This window comes from Dendrobium catenatum, unplaced genomic scaffold (genome assembly GCF_001605985.2).
Source record: "Dendrobium catenatum unplaced genomic scaffold, ASM160598v2 fragScaff_scaffold_1220, whole genome shotgun sequence".
Classification (NCBI taxonomy): Eukaryota; Viridiplantae; Streptophyta; class Magnoliopsida; order Asparagales; family Orchidaceae; genus Dendrobium; species Dendrobium catenatum.
This window is the reverse complement of record NW_021319682.1, coordinates 13,059,407-13,078,774: the sequence shown is the minus strand read 5'-3', so window position 1 is coordinate 13,078,774 and position 19,368 is coordinate 13,059,407. Positions and strand designations below refer to the sequence as shown.

At 35.3% G+C, this 19,368-nt stretch overlaps 2 protein-coding genes across 4 annotated transcripts in view; both read right to left on the bottom strand.

Annotated features, from left to right (window-relative positions):
- Positions 1–9,966, bottom strand: part of LOC110109940 (histidinol dehydrogenase, chloroplastic) — a 17,222-nt gene extending 7,256 nt beyond the window's left edge. The window contains exons 1-10 of one of the 3 annotated variants that reach the window (XM_020841172.2): positions 9,626–9,966; positions 9,021–9,158; positions 8,651–8,772; positions 8,376–8,428; positions 8,191–8,263; positions 4,220–4,321; positions 4,051–4,152; positions 3,899–3,970; positions 3,766–3,828; positions 3,642–3,683 (exon numbers count right to left, since the gene is read on the bottom strand). In XM_020841172.2, the coding sequence (XP_020696831.1) occupies positions 3,642–3,683; positions 3,766–3,828; positions 3,899–3,970; positions 4,051–4,152; positions 4,220–4,321; positions 8,191–8,263; positions 8,376–8,428; positions 8,651–8,772; positions 9,021–9,144 (753 nt within the window). In that variant the 5' untranslated portion in view covers positions 9,145–9,158; positions 9,626–9,966. Of the gene's footprint in view, positions 1–3,641; positions 3,684–3,765; positions 3,829–3,898; positions 3,971–4,050; positions 4,153–4,219; positions 4,322–8,190; positions 8,264–8,375; positions 8,429–8,650; positions 8,773–9,020; positions 9,159–9,258; positions 9,576–9,625 lie in introns of those variants that run through there. The other 2 variants (XM_028699107.1, XM_020841178.2) reach the window with 2 other exon arrangements.
- Positions 9,967–12,614: 2,648 nt separating this feature from the next.
- LOC110109952 (uncharacterized CRM domain-containing protein At3g25440, chloroplastic) lies at positions 12,615–19,014 on the bottom strand. The gene is made up of 5 exons (XM_020841189.2): positions 18,856–19,014; positions 18,194–18,279; positions 17,825–18,071; positions 13,746–14,147; positions 12,615–13,666 (listed from the first exon to the last, which is right to left on the bottom strand). Exons 2-5 carry the CDS (start codon positions 18,250–18,252, stop codon positions 12,800–12,802), a joined length of 1,575 nt encoding a protein of 524 aa, XP_020696848.1. The 5' UTR covers positions 18,253–18,279; positions 18,856–19,014; the 3' UTR covers positions 12,615–12,799.
- Between the last annotated feature and the right edge of the window lie 354 nt (positions 19,015–19,368).

Below are 19,368 nucleotides of genomic sequence, written 5' to 3'. Positions count from 1 at the left end.
ATAGGCGGTTTTCCGGTCCGTCGTACACATCGAGGACGGAAGCCTGAGTTTAGGGGTTATACCTTCGGGGCCGGTGGACCGGCGGATCGGCGGCGGCTCGTGGACCGAGGCAGGAGGGCAAGCATGAGCAAATATTACTTGTAATTAATAACTAATTATTAATTATAATAATAATTAAATAATTATAATTAATAATTAATAACTAATTATTAATTAATTATAATTAGTAAACTAATCACAATTATAATTGATTAATATTAATCAATTATAATCAGTAATTAATTACTAAATATTAATTAACTATAATTAATTAATTAATTATTATCATAATTAAATAATGATTAAAATAATTAATAATAATAAGTAAAGTAAAAATTAAACCCTCCCCCCTCTCATGGTTCGGCCGGATTTACGGGATTAGGCCGAAGAAGCATGCGGTAGGGAGAAAGTTACCTTTACTAAATATTAATTAACTATAATTAATTAATTAATTATTATCATAATTAAATAATGATTAAAATAATTAATAATAATAAGTAAAGTAAAAATTAAACCCTCCCCCCTCTCATGGTTCGGCCGGATTTACGGGATTAGGCCGAAGAAGCATGCGGTAGGGAGAAAGTTACCTACACAGCCGCGAGCTCCTGTTCTTGCGCCCGACCAAAATGCCGTAACTTCCGCCCCGACAGGTAGGGAAAGTCGTCGAAGCAACGAAGTCGAACAGCAATGGGGGCGCCGAAGGAGCGTAGTCGATCGACCGCGAAGGAGCAGGAGCGAAAGGGAGAAAGTCACGATCGTAGCTAGCGAGCTCCGGTGTGGCTTCCGATCAAAAGGACATAACTTTCGATCCTACTGGAAGGGAAGTCGTCGAATAGAGAAGAGGGGGTCGGAGGGAGAGAGCGTGAGCGGGAGGAAATCGGAGAGTGAGCGGGATCGTGAGAGAGAGTTCGGAAGAGGGAGAGCTCGGGGAAGAGAGGAAGGGAGGCCGAAGGCCTCGCTCTCGCTTCCTTTTAACGACGCGAGGCCGTCGTGTGATGAAATGACGCGAGGTCGTGCGATGACATGCGAGCCTGCGATGTGTTTCTACAGAGGGCAGGTGAGATTTGATTTTTTTTTTCTTTTCTCTTTTTTTTGTTACACAACAGGTCAACGCAAACGAAGCCTTAGTCAACTGTTTTGTCGAGTCACCTTTTGTTCAGCTAATTTTATGATAGTATGAAATATATTATTCACATAATACACATCTAATAAGGCCATAAATTTTCCTCAATTCTTGCAGGCAATCTTTACTCTTCTTATTGTAGTAAATGGTTAAATTCAAGTAGGAGCCATACATAAAATCAAATTAATCATATCATCAAGGGACATTAGTTCAAGAATATCTTATGGCTTAGTTGGTTTCAAGTTCACATCACCATCTTTGAATATTGTAACATGCCAAATGCAAGGCATGAAATCGGACAACAAAAAGTGCAAATTGCCTTCCCGAATGTAAGTAAGCCATTGCTCTCTCTAATAAAGAAAAAAGTAAAATTCCTAAGGTCACTTGGATGTTGGTAAGTTGTGCAAATTTCTGCTTCAAATGTAGTAAAATTGAGATAGAATAATGAGCTCAATTAATAATATGGATTAATAAAATATGGAAATAAAAAAAATGGTAGTCGTTAGCAAATATAAGTTAAATGCATTTCAGAGCTTGAGTGAGTAGCAGCGTGAAAGCCAAAATAGTTAGCAAATGCGGGAAGGAAGAAGATGTAATATTACAAGAACTACTGCTTCAAAAAATCAAAAGAAAAGACTAAAATTTAGTAGCAAAAGGAATTCTTAGCCAGAGCTCATCCCCTAGCAAAGTTATATCATCGGCCTTCTAAAAGATAAATGATGGGGACATCAGATTTCGACACGTGTACCATCGCCGACGGCGCAGATCGACGGCTATGATCCAGAGCCTCTACTTTTGAGTTTATAGCTTATGTCATTTTTTTTATTATTAGTTTTTCCGAGTTTGCCCCTGAGGGCATTGTTTGACTTATGTAGCCCCGAGGGCATTGTTGTCTTTTCTTTTCTTTCATTTGGAGCCTCCATATATGAGGCAATATGCATTGTAATTTGTTTTAGTTTTGGATGAAATGAAATTAACCTCGTGTTCTCTTTGTGAGTGCAACCTCTCTCTCAAATCTCTTAGTGAGTTTTGAGAGGAGCTAGATCTCTTTGTGAGTTCTAGGCCGGTCGGCGGCAGCCGGCAGCAGCGGCAATTGGTGGGGTTAGCCGGCGGACGGTAGCAACAAGCGACAGGCAGCAGGTGGCGATGGAGATAGTGGCCATCGTGGATGGTCAAGGAAGCACTTGAGCGGTGTAAAGCTTTCACGATCAAATTGGGCGAGAACACTTTACCTCAAAAATAAACTAAAATAGAATACCGTACATTTACTTTACCTTGGATTTGCTTTTCATCCAATCAAACACTAAAAAGTAAAAAAGTAAAGCATTTACTTTTCTTCCAACCAAACAACCCTTTAGTAAATTCACTGAACCTAATCATGCACAATTAAACCCAATATTGGCCTGCTTATTGAGCTCAAATTCAAATGACCCTAATAACTTATTCATCAATGCAAAAAAAAGGCAAATGAGCACTTATGCATTCTTACTAATTCGAGTTAACTAATCAAGTAATGCTGTCACAGACCAACATCCTCTAGTTGCAAAGAACTTCACTTCAAAAGCTTTGCAATTAAAGATACCACAACTTTGGAGGTTAGTCTTATGTTACACTAGGCCAAAAATGTTCTTCTTGTTCTTAGAAGATAACGAGGCTTTCCATTCATTGCACAAAAGTAACATCACATTATCTCCACATTCCAAATTGGTGTCAAGCATCCCAACATAGCCCTTAGTCTTCAACCCGACAACAATTCAACAAGTTCCCCTATTTTCCGCTACCTACAACTTACCAGTGTGCGACTCCACTATTTTTCTAGCATTGAGAAGATCTACAGCTTCTTCCAAATTATTTTTTGGTTTTGCAATGTCATCTTGTCTTTGATGTGATTCTTCTGCAACAACTTCCCTAGATCTATGTATGATCTTTTGAAGCCTTTAGAGCCCTACAGCATCATCGATGGTTCCTAATTCTGGTGGATTCATCTTTGAATCTCTCTTTTAAGTGATCTTCTATTTCTAACTCTATGGCTGGTTGGCAACACTTAATGATATGGAAAAAGGTTCTTTTATAATCGAACAACTGAAGCACACATTTAGGTAACACCGTCGTGGAACGTCTAAGCAATATAAGCATGTATCAGGATGGATGAGGTGAAAAGAATATTAGATGAACAATCACACATTATTAAGGACATAAACACCAAAAAGAAAAGAAAAAGATCTAACATTGTTGGATATCCTCCTCATGAAATATATTAGACATTTACACTTATTGCACCAGCAAAGCCAAAGAGAACAGAGCAACTAAGTACAAATATAAACATAAAAAAACCAAACAAAGAAGGAAAAACAGTGCCTTAGCAAAATCTGAAGGGAGAGTCTTAAGGAAAAACAGTGTCTTAGAATAATTCAAAGGGAAAGTAATATGAACTCTAAAGCAACAGCGGAGATTAAACTCAGCTCAATAAAAACAGTACCTTTGGACATGACTCGGTACCCCAAGCCATAGCAGATATTGCCTATTAATTGGAATAAAGTTAGAATTGCCAAATCAAAGAAAACAAAGAAGTTTCAGGTAAGGAAAATGCAAGAACATTCCACCTGAGCACCCCCAGCTTTTAATATGTGGGTTACACCAGCTTTTTTCGCGCAATAAAGAACCTCCTATTGGAAAAACATGAATATTAACTTCCAACATAATGGAAGAGATTAGGCTACCTCTTAGATATAATACCTTGCATATGGTTCCATCACTTGATGGAGGTGTAGCAAGAACAATAGTCTTACACCCTGCAATCTGGGCAGGCTGCCTCACAGAAGATACAAAAAGTTAACCAGAAAGCTAATTAGATCAAGAAAAAACTGATATAGAATATGCATTAATACCACTGAGAGCATCAAAGCAGTTGATGGTAAGACAGCAGTTCCCCCTGGTACATATAAACCAACTGAGCCAACACACCTTGCAATTCGTTTACATTTGACACCCTATACAAGTTTAGTTTATTTAAACAAAGCAGAAAAATTGTTAATATAAGAAAAAAAGAATAATTACACTCATGTTCTCGATGATCCTCTCAGGAATCCTTTGTGCTGCATGGAATGCATATATGTTGTCAAATGCTACATCAAATGCTTCTCTCACTTCTTGATCGATCTGCATTTCCACATAAGCAAATTTTAGGCATTTGTGCATGCGGATACATGTTTCAAATAGCAGATAATGCTTAAGGAGTGTAGAAAAGTCAGGGTTAACTACAAATTGCAGCTGGTTCTACAGTTATACTGCAACATACAAAAAGAATATCAAAGATACACCACAAATAAGAACATATAAGAGAAATGTTAACTTTCACACACAACATAATACTACATTGTCTACATGGAAATGTCTGCTCTAACTCAAACATGCACAAATCCTTATCCTAGCTGCTCTTGATCTACGTCATGATTGCGTTTAATTACTAAGCCAATGGAACTCAGGTTAGGAACTATTCTACTTATTCTTGGAAAATTATTACACTATTACCAAGAGATATTATAAATCTCACTCAGTAGTCTAGTTTTTTGCTTTAATTATACTAAAAGTCAAGGATATATATATATATATATATATATAGCAAAATCAAGACTCCATTAATTCTAGCTTCATTAATTATGCTTCCATTCATGCTCCAATAAGTTCGGTTATCCTCCACCTTAACACCTTCCTTATTCACTACATGCCACCTAAGTGATCCATGGGATTATTAGTACAATCTCATCTATTTGCGGAGTATTGTAATTATTATATAATTATTATTCTGTCATCTAATTAATATGTGGACTACTGTAATTATTACTCCCTAATTTGTATCTGATTTTATAGGTTCCCTACAATAAATTCTCCTATCAATACTACATAAATATTAGAATAAAACACTCAACCAACTCTCCTCAATTCTTGTCATGATATCAAAGCCCTTGGCTTTTTTTTTTTATACTTTTTTTCTTTTATTCCTCTATTTTTCTTCCTTATAATTTGATTGTAGCAGCCTTTATTGCTATATTAGCACAATCATGTGGCCTTCATTGTTGCTCTGTTTATTTTATTCCCCTACTTTTTCTGGTGTTGCAGCTTTCACTGATGCATTATAATAATCTTCTAGCCTCCATCATTGCACTTTCCTACTTTTATCCTATTTTTACTATAAATATAGCCTTCATTACTATATTAGCACAAATATTTCTCATTATTGCCGCCTTCATCACCACATTGCCACAAATTGGTCACTTTTACTATATTGTCACAAACATTTTCCACTGTTGCAGCCATCATCGCTACATTGCTGCAAATTAGCCTCATTATTGCAACCTTCATTACTACATTTCCGCAAACACTATTTAAAATTGTGTACCAAAGGAGCGCCTCTATGCATTCTGAAGGAAAAACACAATGAGGTGCTCATTGGTTCTGTGAGGAGCGCCTCACCTCAATTTCTTTGAGGCATGCGCCATTTATAACTATAATTTTTAATAGAAATATAAGTAATAAAATCTAATATAATACGTTACATACTCAAATAATCTCTATGCATCACTTGTGCATGAATGCAATTTCACGGTCATAGAATGTGTGCCTCTCCTCTCACGCAATCCCTTCTCCACTCCTCATGCACACTGCTGACCATCTCCTACTTAGCCATGGTAAATGGAGAGGATGACGAAGATGAAAAGATGGTGCCACAAAGGATGCCTTCTGAAAATGCTAGAGAAGTGTGCAAACATATTTGTATGGATATTGGAAGGTTCTTTTATGAGAATAGCATCCCATTTAATGTGGCAATGTCTCTTCTTATTTCAACATGATCCGTTCCGATTCTCCCTATTCTAAATGTTTTTTTTTTCAAAATTTAGTAATGGCACTCCAGAGTTACAGTGACTTGCTACTATTAAAGTATTAAACTTACATATTTGACATCTGAATTGGAGCGAAATTAGAGTCTATACAATCAAGTTCAGAACAAATCAAGAAATAGTTTAAATATCTTGAGGATTAACTTCTTGATTTACATAATGTATAACAAGAGATTAAATGATAGAAATTTGAAGAAAAATACTATTAAAGAAAAATACATTAAAAGATTACAAGAACTTTTGATTTTAGAGAGTGAGAGAGAGAAACTTATTGTGTTAAATTTATTTTAAATTATTATGTTACTTGTTCTTACTTTGATACATTATCTAACTTTGATTGTTTCACAACACTTCTACTTCGCACAATTTGTTACTTGATACTTTGTGCAATTGATTACTTCTTACTATGTTAGGATATTAATATGTTACTTTTAAATATGTAAATAATTTAACATGTTAATATATTATTACATCATATTTTGATGAGTGTACAATAATTTCTACTTACGCAATTTGTTGATTCTAAGGCGTAAACCTCACCTCATAGATAAAAAATGCCTCAATACCTAATTGTGCAATTTAAAATCCTTGCCACAAATTGGTCCATTATATTTCTTTCCTTTTTTTCTTGTGAACAAAGCCACAATTTTCCTCTCCATAGATAATAATAACAGTAATTATATACCCTTGTGATAAAAAGTGCTTGTAAAACTCAAGATAATACTTGGTTGAAATTAAATTTCAGCAATCTCCACACAAACCACATGTGAAGAAGAGGAATAACAAGGAAAACTTTGTAATAGACTAAATAGGGAAGAAATAAACAAGATACAATGGATCCTCAATTGGAGAGGAGGATCTAGCTCTCACAATACCTAGTCGGTGGCTAGAGCCCAAACAAAAACCTAAGAGCTCTCCAAATTTCAGCAAATACAAGATCACCCTAACCCTAGGGACAAATCCTCTTTAAAACATACAATAATAAAGAAAACCCCAAAACAGCCCCTACCTTTCAAATTGCCCTCCTAATCCTACCTTAATCCTTTCTCGAATTGGCACTGCTGGGCCCCACCCCAAGGAACCGACTATGCTAGATAGAACTTCTTGTTCCACCTGCTGTAAACCTGGACTGGTTAAGGACTGATCTAACACCTTGATCCAAGGTTCTCTTGAAATTAAGATATGCAATCAAAATCCATTGGAAGAGTTATGAAACATTTTTCAAATATCGATTGAATGGAAATAATTACCTAAAATGGTCAAGATTTGTTCATAGATTTTTTAAGAGAAGAAAATTGAGCCACTTACCAGACAAAAAAAATTGGGACAATCTTTTAGAAATTATCAGACAAGTTTGAAATGGATAACATACATTGATTCGCTTGAGATAGAATATGAAAAAGTTCAGACTTTATCAATTTTTGCACCAATCAATGTTCCCCCGAGACTAGCATTCCTCCACATTCTTGCTCACTTCATGTCACCACAGTGATTAATACAATTATTAGAGATATTTCAACAATCTGTGGACTAGTGTAATCATTCTACAATTATTATTCTGTCACCTCATCAATTTATGGACTATTATAATTATTCAATATTTTTTATTCCTTGATTTTGTCTATTTTCTATTAGAAAATCTATTGGCATTTTGTAAATACTACACAAAAGATGGAATAAAATAGTCAATTAATTCTCCTCAATTCTTTTATGATCAGTTTTCTATGGTTACTGCATACCCTAATGAATATCTAAAATCCTTCATATCAAATGCTTCAGCTGTAGTTTCCTGCAGGAACAATTGGAGTGGATTGGCTTACTCAGACCATGATATCATGGTTAAGAATGTATTTGAGAAGATATATGCCTGACTTAAACTGATCATCTTTTGCAGACAAGTCAAGAACAAAAAATAGAACTGGAATAGATTAGAAAAAATATAGAACACCGGCCAAGTCAAGAAAAAATTTGTGACAATAATAATAGACTATAACTTATGCCCATTACTGGATAACAGTAATGTTAATTAACACATGCAAGATGAGAAAGATAGATATATTCAAGCACGTGCAAAGCAAACAAATAACTTGTACATGAAAAACAATTATCAATTCATGTGAATCAGCTCACCTCAGGATCTGGCAGATCAGAAACATGTTCAACGATTCGTTCCAGTGTAACCTTATCAAATTTTATAGTATAACTGCATAAGCATTAATTGAAATCATTAGATATTGCATAAAACAAAGGTGAGGGAACAAAAATAAAAAGTTTGTTAAGCAGTATTCAAGAATGGGGATTCAAGAAGCACCAACTCTACAACAGCAGCATCGCCTCTACTTTGGACATCATCCACAATAGGTTTAACCTAATTTCAGGTAAATCGCAAGTCAATTAAGGCTTCGTTTGGGACGGCTTTCTTACAGCTTCTTAAAGCAGATTTCTAGTACAAAAATTTTAATTTGTATACTAAAAAACTGCTTTAAAAAACAATAAGAAAGCAATCTCAAACGAAGCCTAAGAATGCTATCCTCGTGGCATGAAATGAAAAATGATGTCTCTTAAAAAATTTAAATACGAAAATTCTCACCACACCAAAGATTGATGTAAAATCAATGCGAGGACGTGTCTTGAGCTTGTGAACCTCAACATCCTTAAGATCTGATAGCCGGTACGATTTCATTGAACACTGGATAGTTTGAGGTCTGTAATCTGCGCAAGTAATCAAGGCAAAGTAGGTAATGAATCGAAAACTCAGAGTGAAAGAAAAAAAAACTAACTTTAGAATTAAAATAATTGCTCCGCTCAAATCTCTGCAACAATATGGGGTCCAGATTAAGTAAAGGTATAATCCATCCAGGAGTAGGTAAACTGAATGGAAACTGAGCAGAGGTTCAAAAAGAACTAGTTCACTGTCAACTAACAGAACCAAATCAGAAATATTCCAGGGCAAAATCAACCAGAAGATAGACGCTTCAGGATGCACTTGTCACGTTTAGGAAAGCAGAATGCTCGGGAAAGACCAATGATCTGTGTGCTAAAAACTTGACTAGGCCTTGTAAACGAAGAAAATGCAGCTTCCATCAACAAATTTTATCCTGCATTCCAGTTGAGATAAATAATAAGATAGAGCATCCAAAGTTCCGAAAGATCTATGGCTGATGATTGCAAATTCTCACTAGCTTCAACTTATATTACCACAAACATCATAACAAGTGTTCTCACGTCTTCTAGACGTGAAAACAAGCATGCCCTAGCCTCAAAATAGCATTCCAAAGCTTCATATAGTAGGCATAGAGGGGCTAGCCCATCTCCGGAGAAGAACGAAGAAGGCGAAAATAACCCAAAAAACTCAGCAAAAAATAAAAAATGTCAGACAATCGTGGCAAAGTAGAAAGAAATCCAATAACGAATTCCAAAACGAAAGCTTTCAAGAAGGTTCTAATGGCATCACTATAATTCTTCGTGGGCCAAACAGATGGGTAACCAAAAGCGCGATTTTGATTTCTCTCATGAGGATAAATATCGAGATGAGAGAGAAAAAGAACAAAGCGGCCGGAGTTACCTGTGAAAGTTGCAGAGTCGTCGGCCACGGCAGCGGCTGCAGCGGCGGCGGCGCCCAACAAAAATTTCTCAAGTATGATAGGTAGAAGAAATGATATAAATGAAATTGTACGCGTTTAGACTTTAGATCATAGTACTTTTGATCGAAAAAGAAATCTGATTTCTTTCGTACCCCTCGCTCGATGAGAAAATGGTTTAGACTTTAGATCATGTTGCGACTCGGGTTGCGCGTGTCGGTCTATATAAGAAATATTGAGAGGATCAGACTGATCAATGGCTCATGGATTCGTCATAGGGAGTGTAGGATGGACGCACGGGGTAGTTCCCTTGCCGCAGTTTGCGTGCACAGGCTAACTGGACTTGATTCCAGTCTGAGGGTTTTTGTCGGTGTTATATACTTATATGACTCAAATTTATATTTTTTAAACTATCCTTTAAAAAAAAAAAATCTAGGGGACAGCATGAAAAAAGAATCCATGTAGTTTATCCGAACAGTGGGATTGTTGTTGTTCATCATCTTTCATGAATTATAAAAAAAATTATCTTGATGGAGCACGAATCTTTAGGTAAAATCACATTGGAAACTTTCAAAATTAAATCCAGAGTCATTCAAACTCCGATTTTAGCAAACTTATAATTGAATTGAATGTCTCGAAAAGACGGATCCAATGACATATAATTTGACTCAATCTAAATCTAAATGAGTCCAAATCAAGAACCCGAGGCGCATTTGAATTGTTCAAACCATAAATTGGATGACCAAATTATTTTGAAATGTGACATGCTTATAGTATAATCGAGCGACTCGACCAAACGAATCCAACAAGCTCAAGATCGTTGAATTCTAACATCATTAAGGAACTTAAATTTTAATATATGATATATGATCAAGAGAGTCGATATCAGTCGCCATTCAAAACACTCCCAACATGCTCTTGATCTTCTCCCTATTTACTAGCCATGACACTCCTATAAAGCTATAAATATACCCCTCATTTTTCAGTGAAAGTGGAGGATGAAAGGAGAGAAAGGAAGGAGATGAAAGAAGGAAGAGAAATATGAAATCTCTTTTGCCAGCACGCTCCTCCTCGACCACCACCAGGCCATCGGCCGTCGCCAGACTTCTGTCTGGTCACCGACTGTCATCGGACTATTGCCGAACTTAGGCCCGGCCATCAATTATCGTCATACTATGGTTTTTTCTGACCTCTGCTGCCCACCAACTATGGTCCTTCCAACCGCCATCGCTCAACAACAGTCTTTTCGACCTCCGTTGCTCAACTATGGTCCTTTCATCCACTGTTGCCGACCAAACAAACATGTCAACATTGATTCTTTCAACTCCCACTATGTAATATAGTATACATGATGTATATTTTGTAACATCGAATCAAAACCTTACCCCCGAGGAACGGTCTCATTTGTAATCAACTACAAGCACTAGTGCATTCATTTAAACTAGGCAAGACCTCGTAATTTTTCCCCTTTTCTCAAAGGTTTCCACATAAAAAACTCAGGTGTCTTATATGAACACTGCACCCATCTCTTTTATCTGATTGTGTGTTGGATCTTCGTACATTATTAAGATGTTAAACTTCATATTTCTCTACCGTCATGAATGTTCCAAGACAACAATCATATAACAGCATGTTGCATAAATTTTATAAAATGTCAAAAAAAAATAATTTATATGAGAGTATGCTTAATAAATTAAATAAAAAAATATATATTAAAATTTTGGAGCCACAAAGGACACAAACATTTTATAATACATTTTTACATCCAAGAAATAGATGAACAACAACAATAATAACATTAAGTTTTTATCCCACTATATGTGGATAAAAAATAAATGAAGTATTTTAAAAAATAATCCAAAGAATTGTTTCCCAAAGTTATGTGCATAAGTTAGCATAATGCCAAAATATTATTCAAGTAGATGAAATTCAAGAATCAAGTTTTATGGATCATCATCTTGTCCAAAGGTTATACTGTTCCAACCAATTAGCTTAATAAGAAGAGAACTATTGGATAACAAATAAAACATAAATAGGTTGGAAAAATATAAAAAATATTAATACTCACACCCCAATAAAAGGAGCCAAATAACAAAAAATAAACCGAGAAAACTCGAGAAGAAACATCTTGATCATGCTAGTATAATAGAATATCAAAACAAACCAAATCAAATGAGAATATTACACTATTATTATAAGGGTCAAATTGACAAAAGAAATAATGTGGGAAATAATTTAAAATTTATTTTTAATTGTTTTTCTATGATATAAATATTATAATGTATATCTAGACTTTCTAACATATCTATCCTAATAATTTCAAATTCATCATAGCAATTACAAATCAAAATAGGGTAGAGAGGGATTAGGGTTGGGGAATTTGAGTTAGTGCACTCATTGTTATCACTAGCTAAAGTATAGTAGATTGAACAAGCATGGATTTCCAACCATTATAATTTTATTTTATCCCATTGATATTTTCAAGGATATTATCAAGCAAAGAGAAAAGAGGGAAAATTTGAATGCCAACAAAAGTGAAAGTGAATATTTACTTCGATTGATTAAGGTTATCCACAGTGATGGGGCTATCGACATTGTTGGTATTTTTTGTCGATAGCCTCTAGGTTACAATAGAACAAAGGCATGATAGAGAGCTTCACCCAAATGAGAATGTGGATAAGTCTTATCCAAGGGATGAAAATTTATGAATCATTTTTGGGAAATTTACAGACATACCACTTTATTTCATGCTATTTACATATTTAACATTCATAACATTAATATTACATATCTACCACCCATAGAACAAATATGAGTGCATGAAATGAAATATTTAAATTTATAGGACGATATGAATGGTAAGAATGAAATATAAGAATGTTATATTTGATATTAAAGTTGTATGTGGGTGGTATGCATATAATATTAATATTTTAAGTGTTAGATATATAAATAACATGGAATAAAATGGTATGGATGTAAATCCCCCTAAAATTTTCCATACACAAACCAGAACCATTGGGATAAACCATCTCAAAAGCATCCACACAAAGGAGTTTACTTTATTGAATCTAAATTTAAATAAAAAATGCATAGATGAAAATGTATGCCCTAAACCCTAAACCCTAAACAAGAGATTTTTCAATAGTTGCATACTCCTAATCACTGTAACTACCCTTATCAATTTTTTCATTCTTTGAATCAATTGACTTTATCCTTTCATGGCCCTTATAGTCATATTCTTCATCACTGTCCTCATTATCACTGTTAGCAGATGGTCCAGCTCTTTCTTCACCATCTGATTCCCACATTTCATCCTCTGAGGAGCCATCGAAGTCAGATGAACCATCCAGATCTGCGCCTCTTCTTTGTGGTCTCTGACTACCACCTTCCTCTCTTGTGCTTCTCCATAATCCATGAGTTCTTCCTTTGCTCTCAATGGCATTGGCTGCGTCTTTTTCAATGCCTGCAATCACATCGTCCACTTCATCATTTGATTCCCATTCCTCACTTGATGATTCCTCAATATCCTCTTCATCTTCCCATTTTTTCTGAGTATTTCTCCTTTGATTGCTCCTCTCTTCATCTGATTCTGAATTCCTCCAGTTTTGGCTTCTACCCTTCAACCCATATCCAATGTCATCTTTGCCCCAATATCTTATCTTAGAAGCTTCTTCTTTCTCTGCTGCTTCCTCTTTCTCCCACTCCAGATCCGCAGCTTGCTCAATTTCAGCAATGAACCTATCAAGCTCTTCTTGGTCACTGTAATCAGGAGATGGTTCATCAGCATCCTCGCCCGAATTTTCAATAGTTTCGGGTATCGGTCTTGCATTCTCGCGGAAAACATATGGAGTTCCTTGTTTCTCATCGATGGCCCGGAAAAATGTAGCAGCTACTTTCTGGATACTAGCCATGGCGATCGGGTCCTCCGGACTGATCCCCTTTCGACGAAGTTGTTGCTCTACTTTCTTGATGTTCAGTTTCTGGGATTCAAGAGCTTGCTCAAATCTAGCCTTGAACAAGGCCTGCAGAAGCCATGAAAGGACTACATTTCAACAACATTTTATTTAGAACACAATATCAGAAAGAAAGAACAGTACTGACCTTTCTTTTAGTGAGAGTATTGATGGGTATAAGATTCTTTGGCTGTCTATAGTTTCTCCCTCGGAACATGATAATTGTTTTTACATTGTGTATATTAACGACAATGCCACCACTTAACCTTGAAAGCATGGTGGCCATCTCTCTGATCTTTTCCTTGGGGAAATTATCACAACAAACTTGTACAGTCTCATGAAACTTCCAGTGGAGATGCATATTTTGGACAACACCTCCAAAGACTCCACGAACACCAACAGGCACATAATTTCTATTTCTGAATCCAACCTTTTTGTATGCTTGAAGCTGTTCTGGGGTCAGGAGCTCCGGATCATGTAATGGCGGAGGCAATTCTGGCAACTCGTACTTTTTTAGCTTCTGTAGGAGCAAAGCAACCTTTTTCTTGGCCTGAAAAAAAAAATTATGAAAGGAAAAGCATGATAAGAAAAGCTAAAATACCTCTGCTCTTAAGATCTCCTTCCGTCACATATGTAAAAGTTGCTGGAAATCTTGTATTAAAAAAAAACAAATGTCTATTATCGAGAAGAAAATAAAAGAACAATAGAAAGCAATGTCACGACTGTCATAGCCTAAGAAGAATCAATGCGTTAGAGCTGCATTTTAACTGACAATATTAGGTCACAATTTGCATTAAAGAATCATTAGCTTAGAAGTTCTTGTCATTTTACAAAAAAGAAAAAAAGTTCAATAAGTTAGTTGAAGAAACTTGTAAAGACCAACAACTAAAAAGTTTGCTATGAAGTTCATAATTAGTTTATCCATTCTAGAAGTTAGATTAATAAAAAAAGCTACTAATAACCTTTTTTGTTCCCAAAATAAGCCAGTTGTAACTGGCTAAGGTTTCATTTGAGACAACTTTCTTACTGCTTCTTAAAGTTGTTTTCTAGTACAAAAATTAAAATTTTTGTACTAGAAAACTGATTTAAAAAGCAGTAAGAAAGCCATCCCAAATGAAGCCTAAAGCTCTCACTCCAACACTTGATAGATTGGTTGGCCAGTTTTGTGGTGCCTGATTGACTGATGAAGCTGACCACTGCCACGGGTGTAGGGGACTAGCCCATTCAGACAACCAATTCCAAAGGACCAAATTGGCAGACAAATTCGATGGACCTTCACGGTCAAATATCAAAAGCTATAGCCTTTTTTGATTTGCGGTGTGTAAAGTTCTTTGTTTTTATTATTATTATTATTTTTTTTAAGAAAAAAAAAGTTGTTTGCTTCTTGTGCAACTAGCTGGCGGTCAATATGGACACGAGGAAAACTCCTATTCCTGCATCATTTAGTTTAGCTATTTGGATTTGGATTCAATACTTCTGAAGTTCTACAAATATCAGTCCACCAGTTCCCTTAAAAAAATTCCTGCACGTATTTCCCCGAGCTCACACTTGCACACTCTTCAAAGAAGACCAACACTCTAGTGGCTTCATATTTTCCTGCACGTATCTCCCCGAGCTCACACTTGCACACTCTTCAAAGAAGACCAACACTCTAGTGGCTTCATATTCTTGGCAGAATCTAGCAACATTTAACCATTTAAATTCCAAGTTACTTTTTTTATATTTTGCAAAGCATCTTTGTTCTTTTCAGTGATCTTCTAGCATGGCATCCGAGTGTGTAATAGGAGTTCTCTTCTCGTTTCTTTGATTTATCTTTTAAGCACACTGCACACTCTCTAGTCATAATGTATATGTTGTATTGTGAAGATTCTACATTAGCCCAGAAAAAGAATAGGTTGCTGGTTTGATCTTTTTGCTAATGAAATGAATAGGTTGTAGAGCTTCCCCCCTAAGCCCATTTAAAGAATTGTGGGTTGAAACAATCAACGATACATTTGTATAGTATACAAAAGAAATCATTGATTCATTTCCTTGCTATCCAATTCAAACTCCTAGGGTGATTTTTTTTTTTTTTAATTTACAACTAAATTGGCTAAATGATTCAATCAATGAATTTTAAAAGACCAAACTGAAAGATGAAATTCGATGGCATTCATGAAGATATATCAAAAAGCTACAATTAGTTAAACATTTTCTTGCAAAATTATTAGCTTCTAATACATCTTGCGGACGGATAACATGGACAAAAACAGGAAACTCATATTTGTGTATCAGTTAACGCAGATGTTGGGATATAAATTCAAATGCTTTCAAAGTTCTACAAATATTAGTCCACTTGTTTTGACAAATTCCTACATATGCCTTCTTGAGCTCACACTTGCACACTCTTTAATGGTTTCATACTTTTGGGAGAATCATGCGATATTTATTGATTTAGATTCCAAGTTGCTTCTTTTGACTTGCAAAGCATCTCTATTTTTTCGAGTTTTATGCTAGCATGGTATCTTAGTGCATAATAGCCCTTTTTGCATTCTCTTATCTCGGCTGTCCTTGCTGTATCTTATAAGCACCCCATCTCCACTCATGAAGTGTGTGTTGTACATGTTAGAATAGAAAAGGATTATGATGATTCAGCACTAGACCATGAAAATAATAGGTCATTGGTTTGATCTTTTTATATGCAAAATAAATTGGTGGTAAAGATGGCCCTAAGCTCATGAAAAGAATTGTGGGTTGAAGCAATCCACAATCTTTTACACAGCCTTACGAGGAGCTGAGGGAGTGAGTATAGGGCCACAAAGGAGAAAAATCATTATAAACATTTTGTTTGATTATCTTTTTTACATAAAACGTCATCCTTCCGATTACCCGGTTATGAGAGATGTATTAGATTTGGTCTATGTTATGAAAGGTAGAGGCAAACCTAAAACAATTTGGTTAGAGAGATTAGAAATGATTTTTTTTATTTGATTTAAATGAGAATTTGACTCTTAAAAAAAACACAATGGGGAAAAAAGATTCATGTAGCCGACCCCATGTAGTGGGAGAAAGGTTTGATGTTGTTGTTGTATCTTTTCTACACTCTACTTTTAATAGCTACATTTGTACATAATAGATCATCAAATCATTTACTTAAACTATACCATTCAAACTTTTGGGGTGAATTATTTTTTAAATAATTTTCCAACTAAATTACCTGCTTACTCTCCATAGATATCAAAATTATAGGTCCTTGTAAATTTTCCTAAAAAACTTTTTGCTACTAGTGCAATTAATAGGATAGATAGAATGGACATAAACAAGAAACTCCTATTATTTTAGCTATTGGGATTTGAATCCAAATGCTTCCAAATTTTACAAATCCCAATCCACTAGTTATCTTGCCTTAAGGAATTCCTTCAGATACCTTCTTGATCTCACACTTACACACTCTTAAGGAAAGCTTAACACTCTAGAGGTTTTATACTCGTGAGACTTGAGAAAACCAAGTAACTTCTTTTTATTTGCAAAGCATCTTTATTTTTCAAGTTTTATTCTAGCATGACATCTAGCGTGTAATAGTCCTTTTTGCATTTTCTTCTGCCATGCCTTTGCTATATCACTAACTAGATATAGCCAACAAAAATAACAAAATAAGAAAAGAAAGAACAAATCCTTGTTTCATCAGTTTATGACTTTATGCAACTTGATCCATTCATCCAATGCTTGATTATAACTCTTGTGGAATAAATTTTAAATGAAGCTGACAAATAAACTAAAAATTACTCAGGAAAGCTTAACACTCTAGGGTTTTTATACTCGTGAGAGAATCTAGAAAGATGTGTTTTGAGATTTCAAGTAGTTTCTTTCGGTTTTCCAAAGTATCTTTATTTTTTCAAGTTTTATTCTAGCATGAAATCTAACTTGTAATAGTCTTTTTTGCATTTTCTTCTGTTATTATTTCGCTATACTGCTTAACAGATATAGACATAAAAATAACAAAATTGGAAAAGAAAGAACAAATCATTGTTTCATCGATTTATGTAACTCGATCCATTCATCCAGTGCTTGATTATAACTCTTCCTAAATAAATTTTAAATGAAGCTGACAGATAAACTAAAGATTACTAAATGTGTCATGAAGAGTAATTTTTTAAACCAACCTACACAAAATTTTATCAAAGCCCCATAAAGGAAGTAAAAAGCTTTTGATAAATTAAGGTTGACAAGAGAAGGGGAATAACTCACCCTTCTTAAGCTGTATATGAGCTTCTCATCTTCAGTCATCAGCATTTTATGAATTCTTTTGGACCTCCTATGCTCCATCTGTGTTTTTGCTGATTCTCTCCACATTCTCTTCTCTACCTTAGATCGCATGCCCCTTCCTTTCATTGTAGACATCAAACGTAAACAACCAAATGAACCACACAGAGAAGGGCCATAGTGACTGGCTTTCGTGATGGAAGTAAAACCATTCAAATGGTAAGTTCCGCCTCTGTAAAATTTACTCCAGGTATAATTATAATGATCTTAGTGAACAAAAATTGTTCTCAACAATCTAACAGTATTAATTGCAAAGCAATGTTCATAGGCTAAGTTGCTAAGCTTGACGCCTACCTTGATACAAGTGGCAAGAGCTTCCTAAAATGCCCCTCAAAAAGCTTAATAGCCCACATGATCGCAGCCTACATGGCTCAAAAGATCTGCAAAAGCATAGAAAGCGAGGCAATTGTCAAAACCAAATCTTGTTAAATGCAGTGCACGCCAACTTCAAGCTTCGAACGAGAATCATAGCTCGAAAGAGAAAACATCGAAGAGCCTTCATCCTTACAAAAAGCAAACTATAAATGCCAACAAGTTAAACCTACTAAACTTTGACGAAAAACCTATCAGCCACCCACAGAAACCAAATGGCAAGTAAAATCTTGCAGGTGAAACAAATATGCCAACTTCATCCGAGTAATGAACGAGAGGGCACCGCTTTTTTTCTTTTTCTTTTTTAATTATTATACAAAATTACTAACAAGAATACTCTAATCAACAACCCTCTGCTTGATTGTCTCACTCGCACGATCCCAGGACAGATGCATCGTTACAAAGATAGCAAAGCCGTTAGGAATAGATTAAGACAACGGGAATGTGCGACGCGCGTGTATTTGTGAAGAGAGAGAGAGAGAGAGAGAGAGAGAGAGAGAGAGCCCTTAGGAATAGATTATGACAACGGGAATGTGCGACGCGCGTGTATTTGTGAAGAGAGAGAGAGAGAGAGAGAGGATTACCAGCGTGCAGAAGGGTTTCCGGTGCGGTGCGGGTAGGCTGAGCCGCTGAGGCAAGGAGGCGGCCAGGGCCGGTTGGGGCAATGAGTGACCGATATGAGCCGAGAAGTAGAAGAAATTGCTCGGGTTCGACCTGCTCAACCCGATTGCAGGTAGGGTTAGAAGCGATTTGCATAAACGGATAATTTTGTAAGCGAATTATAGATATTATTAGACACACAGATATCAAATAAATAATTGAATTATAAATTTAAATATTTATTATTATTTTTAGCTTCAATAAATAATTTAAATTATATATAATCTATTTTCTTAATTTGATTTAAATAAATAAAATTAATTATATCTAATAATTACGATAACATCTGATATTTAATTAATATCCTATTTCCATTCAAATAATTTAAAATATTAGGTAAAATAAAAAATATCAACATCTATAGACGAATTTTAAAATTATTTGCGCGAGGGTACTAAAATAAAGTTGAAGCTTATTATCTAAAATACTATTCTAGA

What these genes read in the sequence shown, in the direction of transcription:
- LOC110109952 (XM_020841189.2), bottom strand. Translation starts at nt 18,252, where the DNA reads ATGTGGGCTATTAAGCTTTTTGAGGGGCATTTTAGGAAGCTCTTGCCA. An exon ending in CTCTTGCCACTTGTATCAAG is followed by an intron (nt 18,072 to 18,193) that starts GTAGGCGTCAAG and finishes TAAATTTTACAG; the next exon opens with AGGCGGAACTTACCATTTGA. An exon ending in TCATATACAGCTTAAGAAGG is followed by an intron (nt 14,148 to 17,824) that starts GTGAGTTATTCC and finishes TTTTTTTTTCAG; the next exon opens with GCCAAGAAAAAGGTTGCTTT.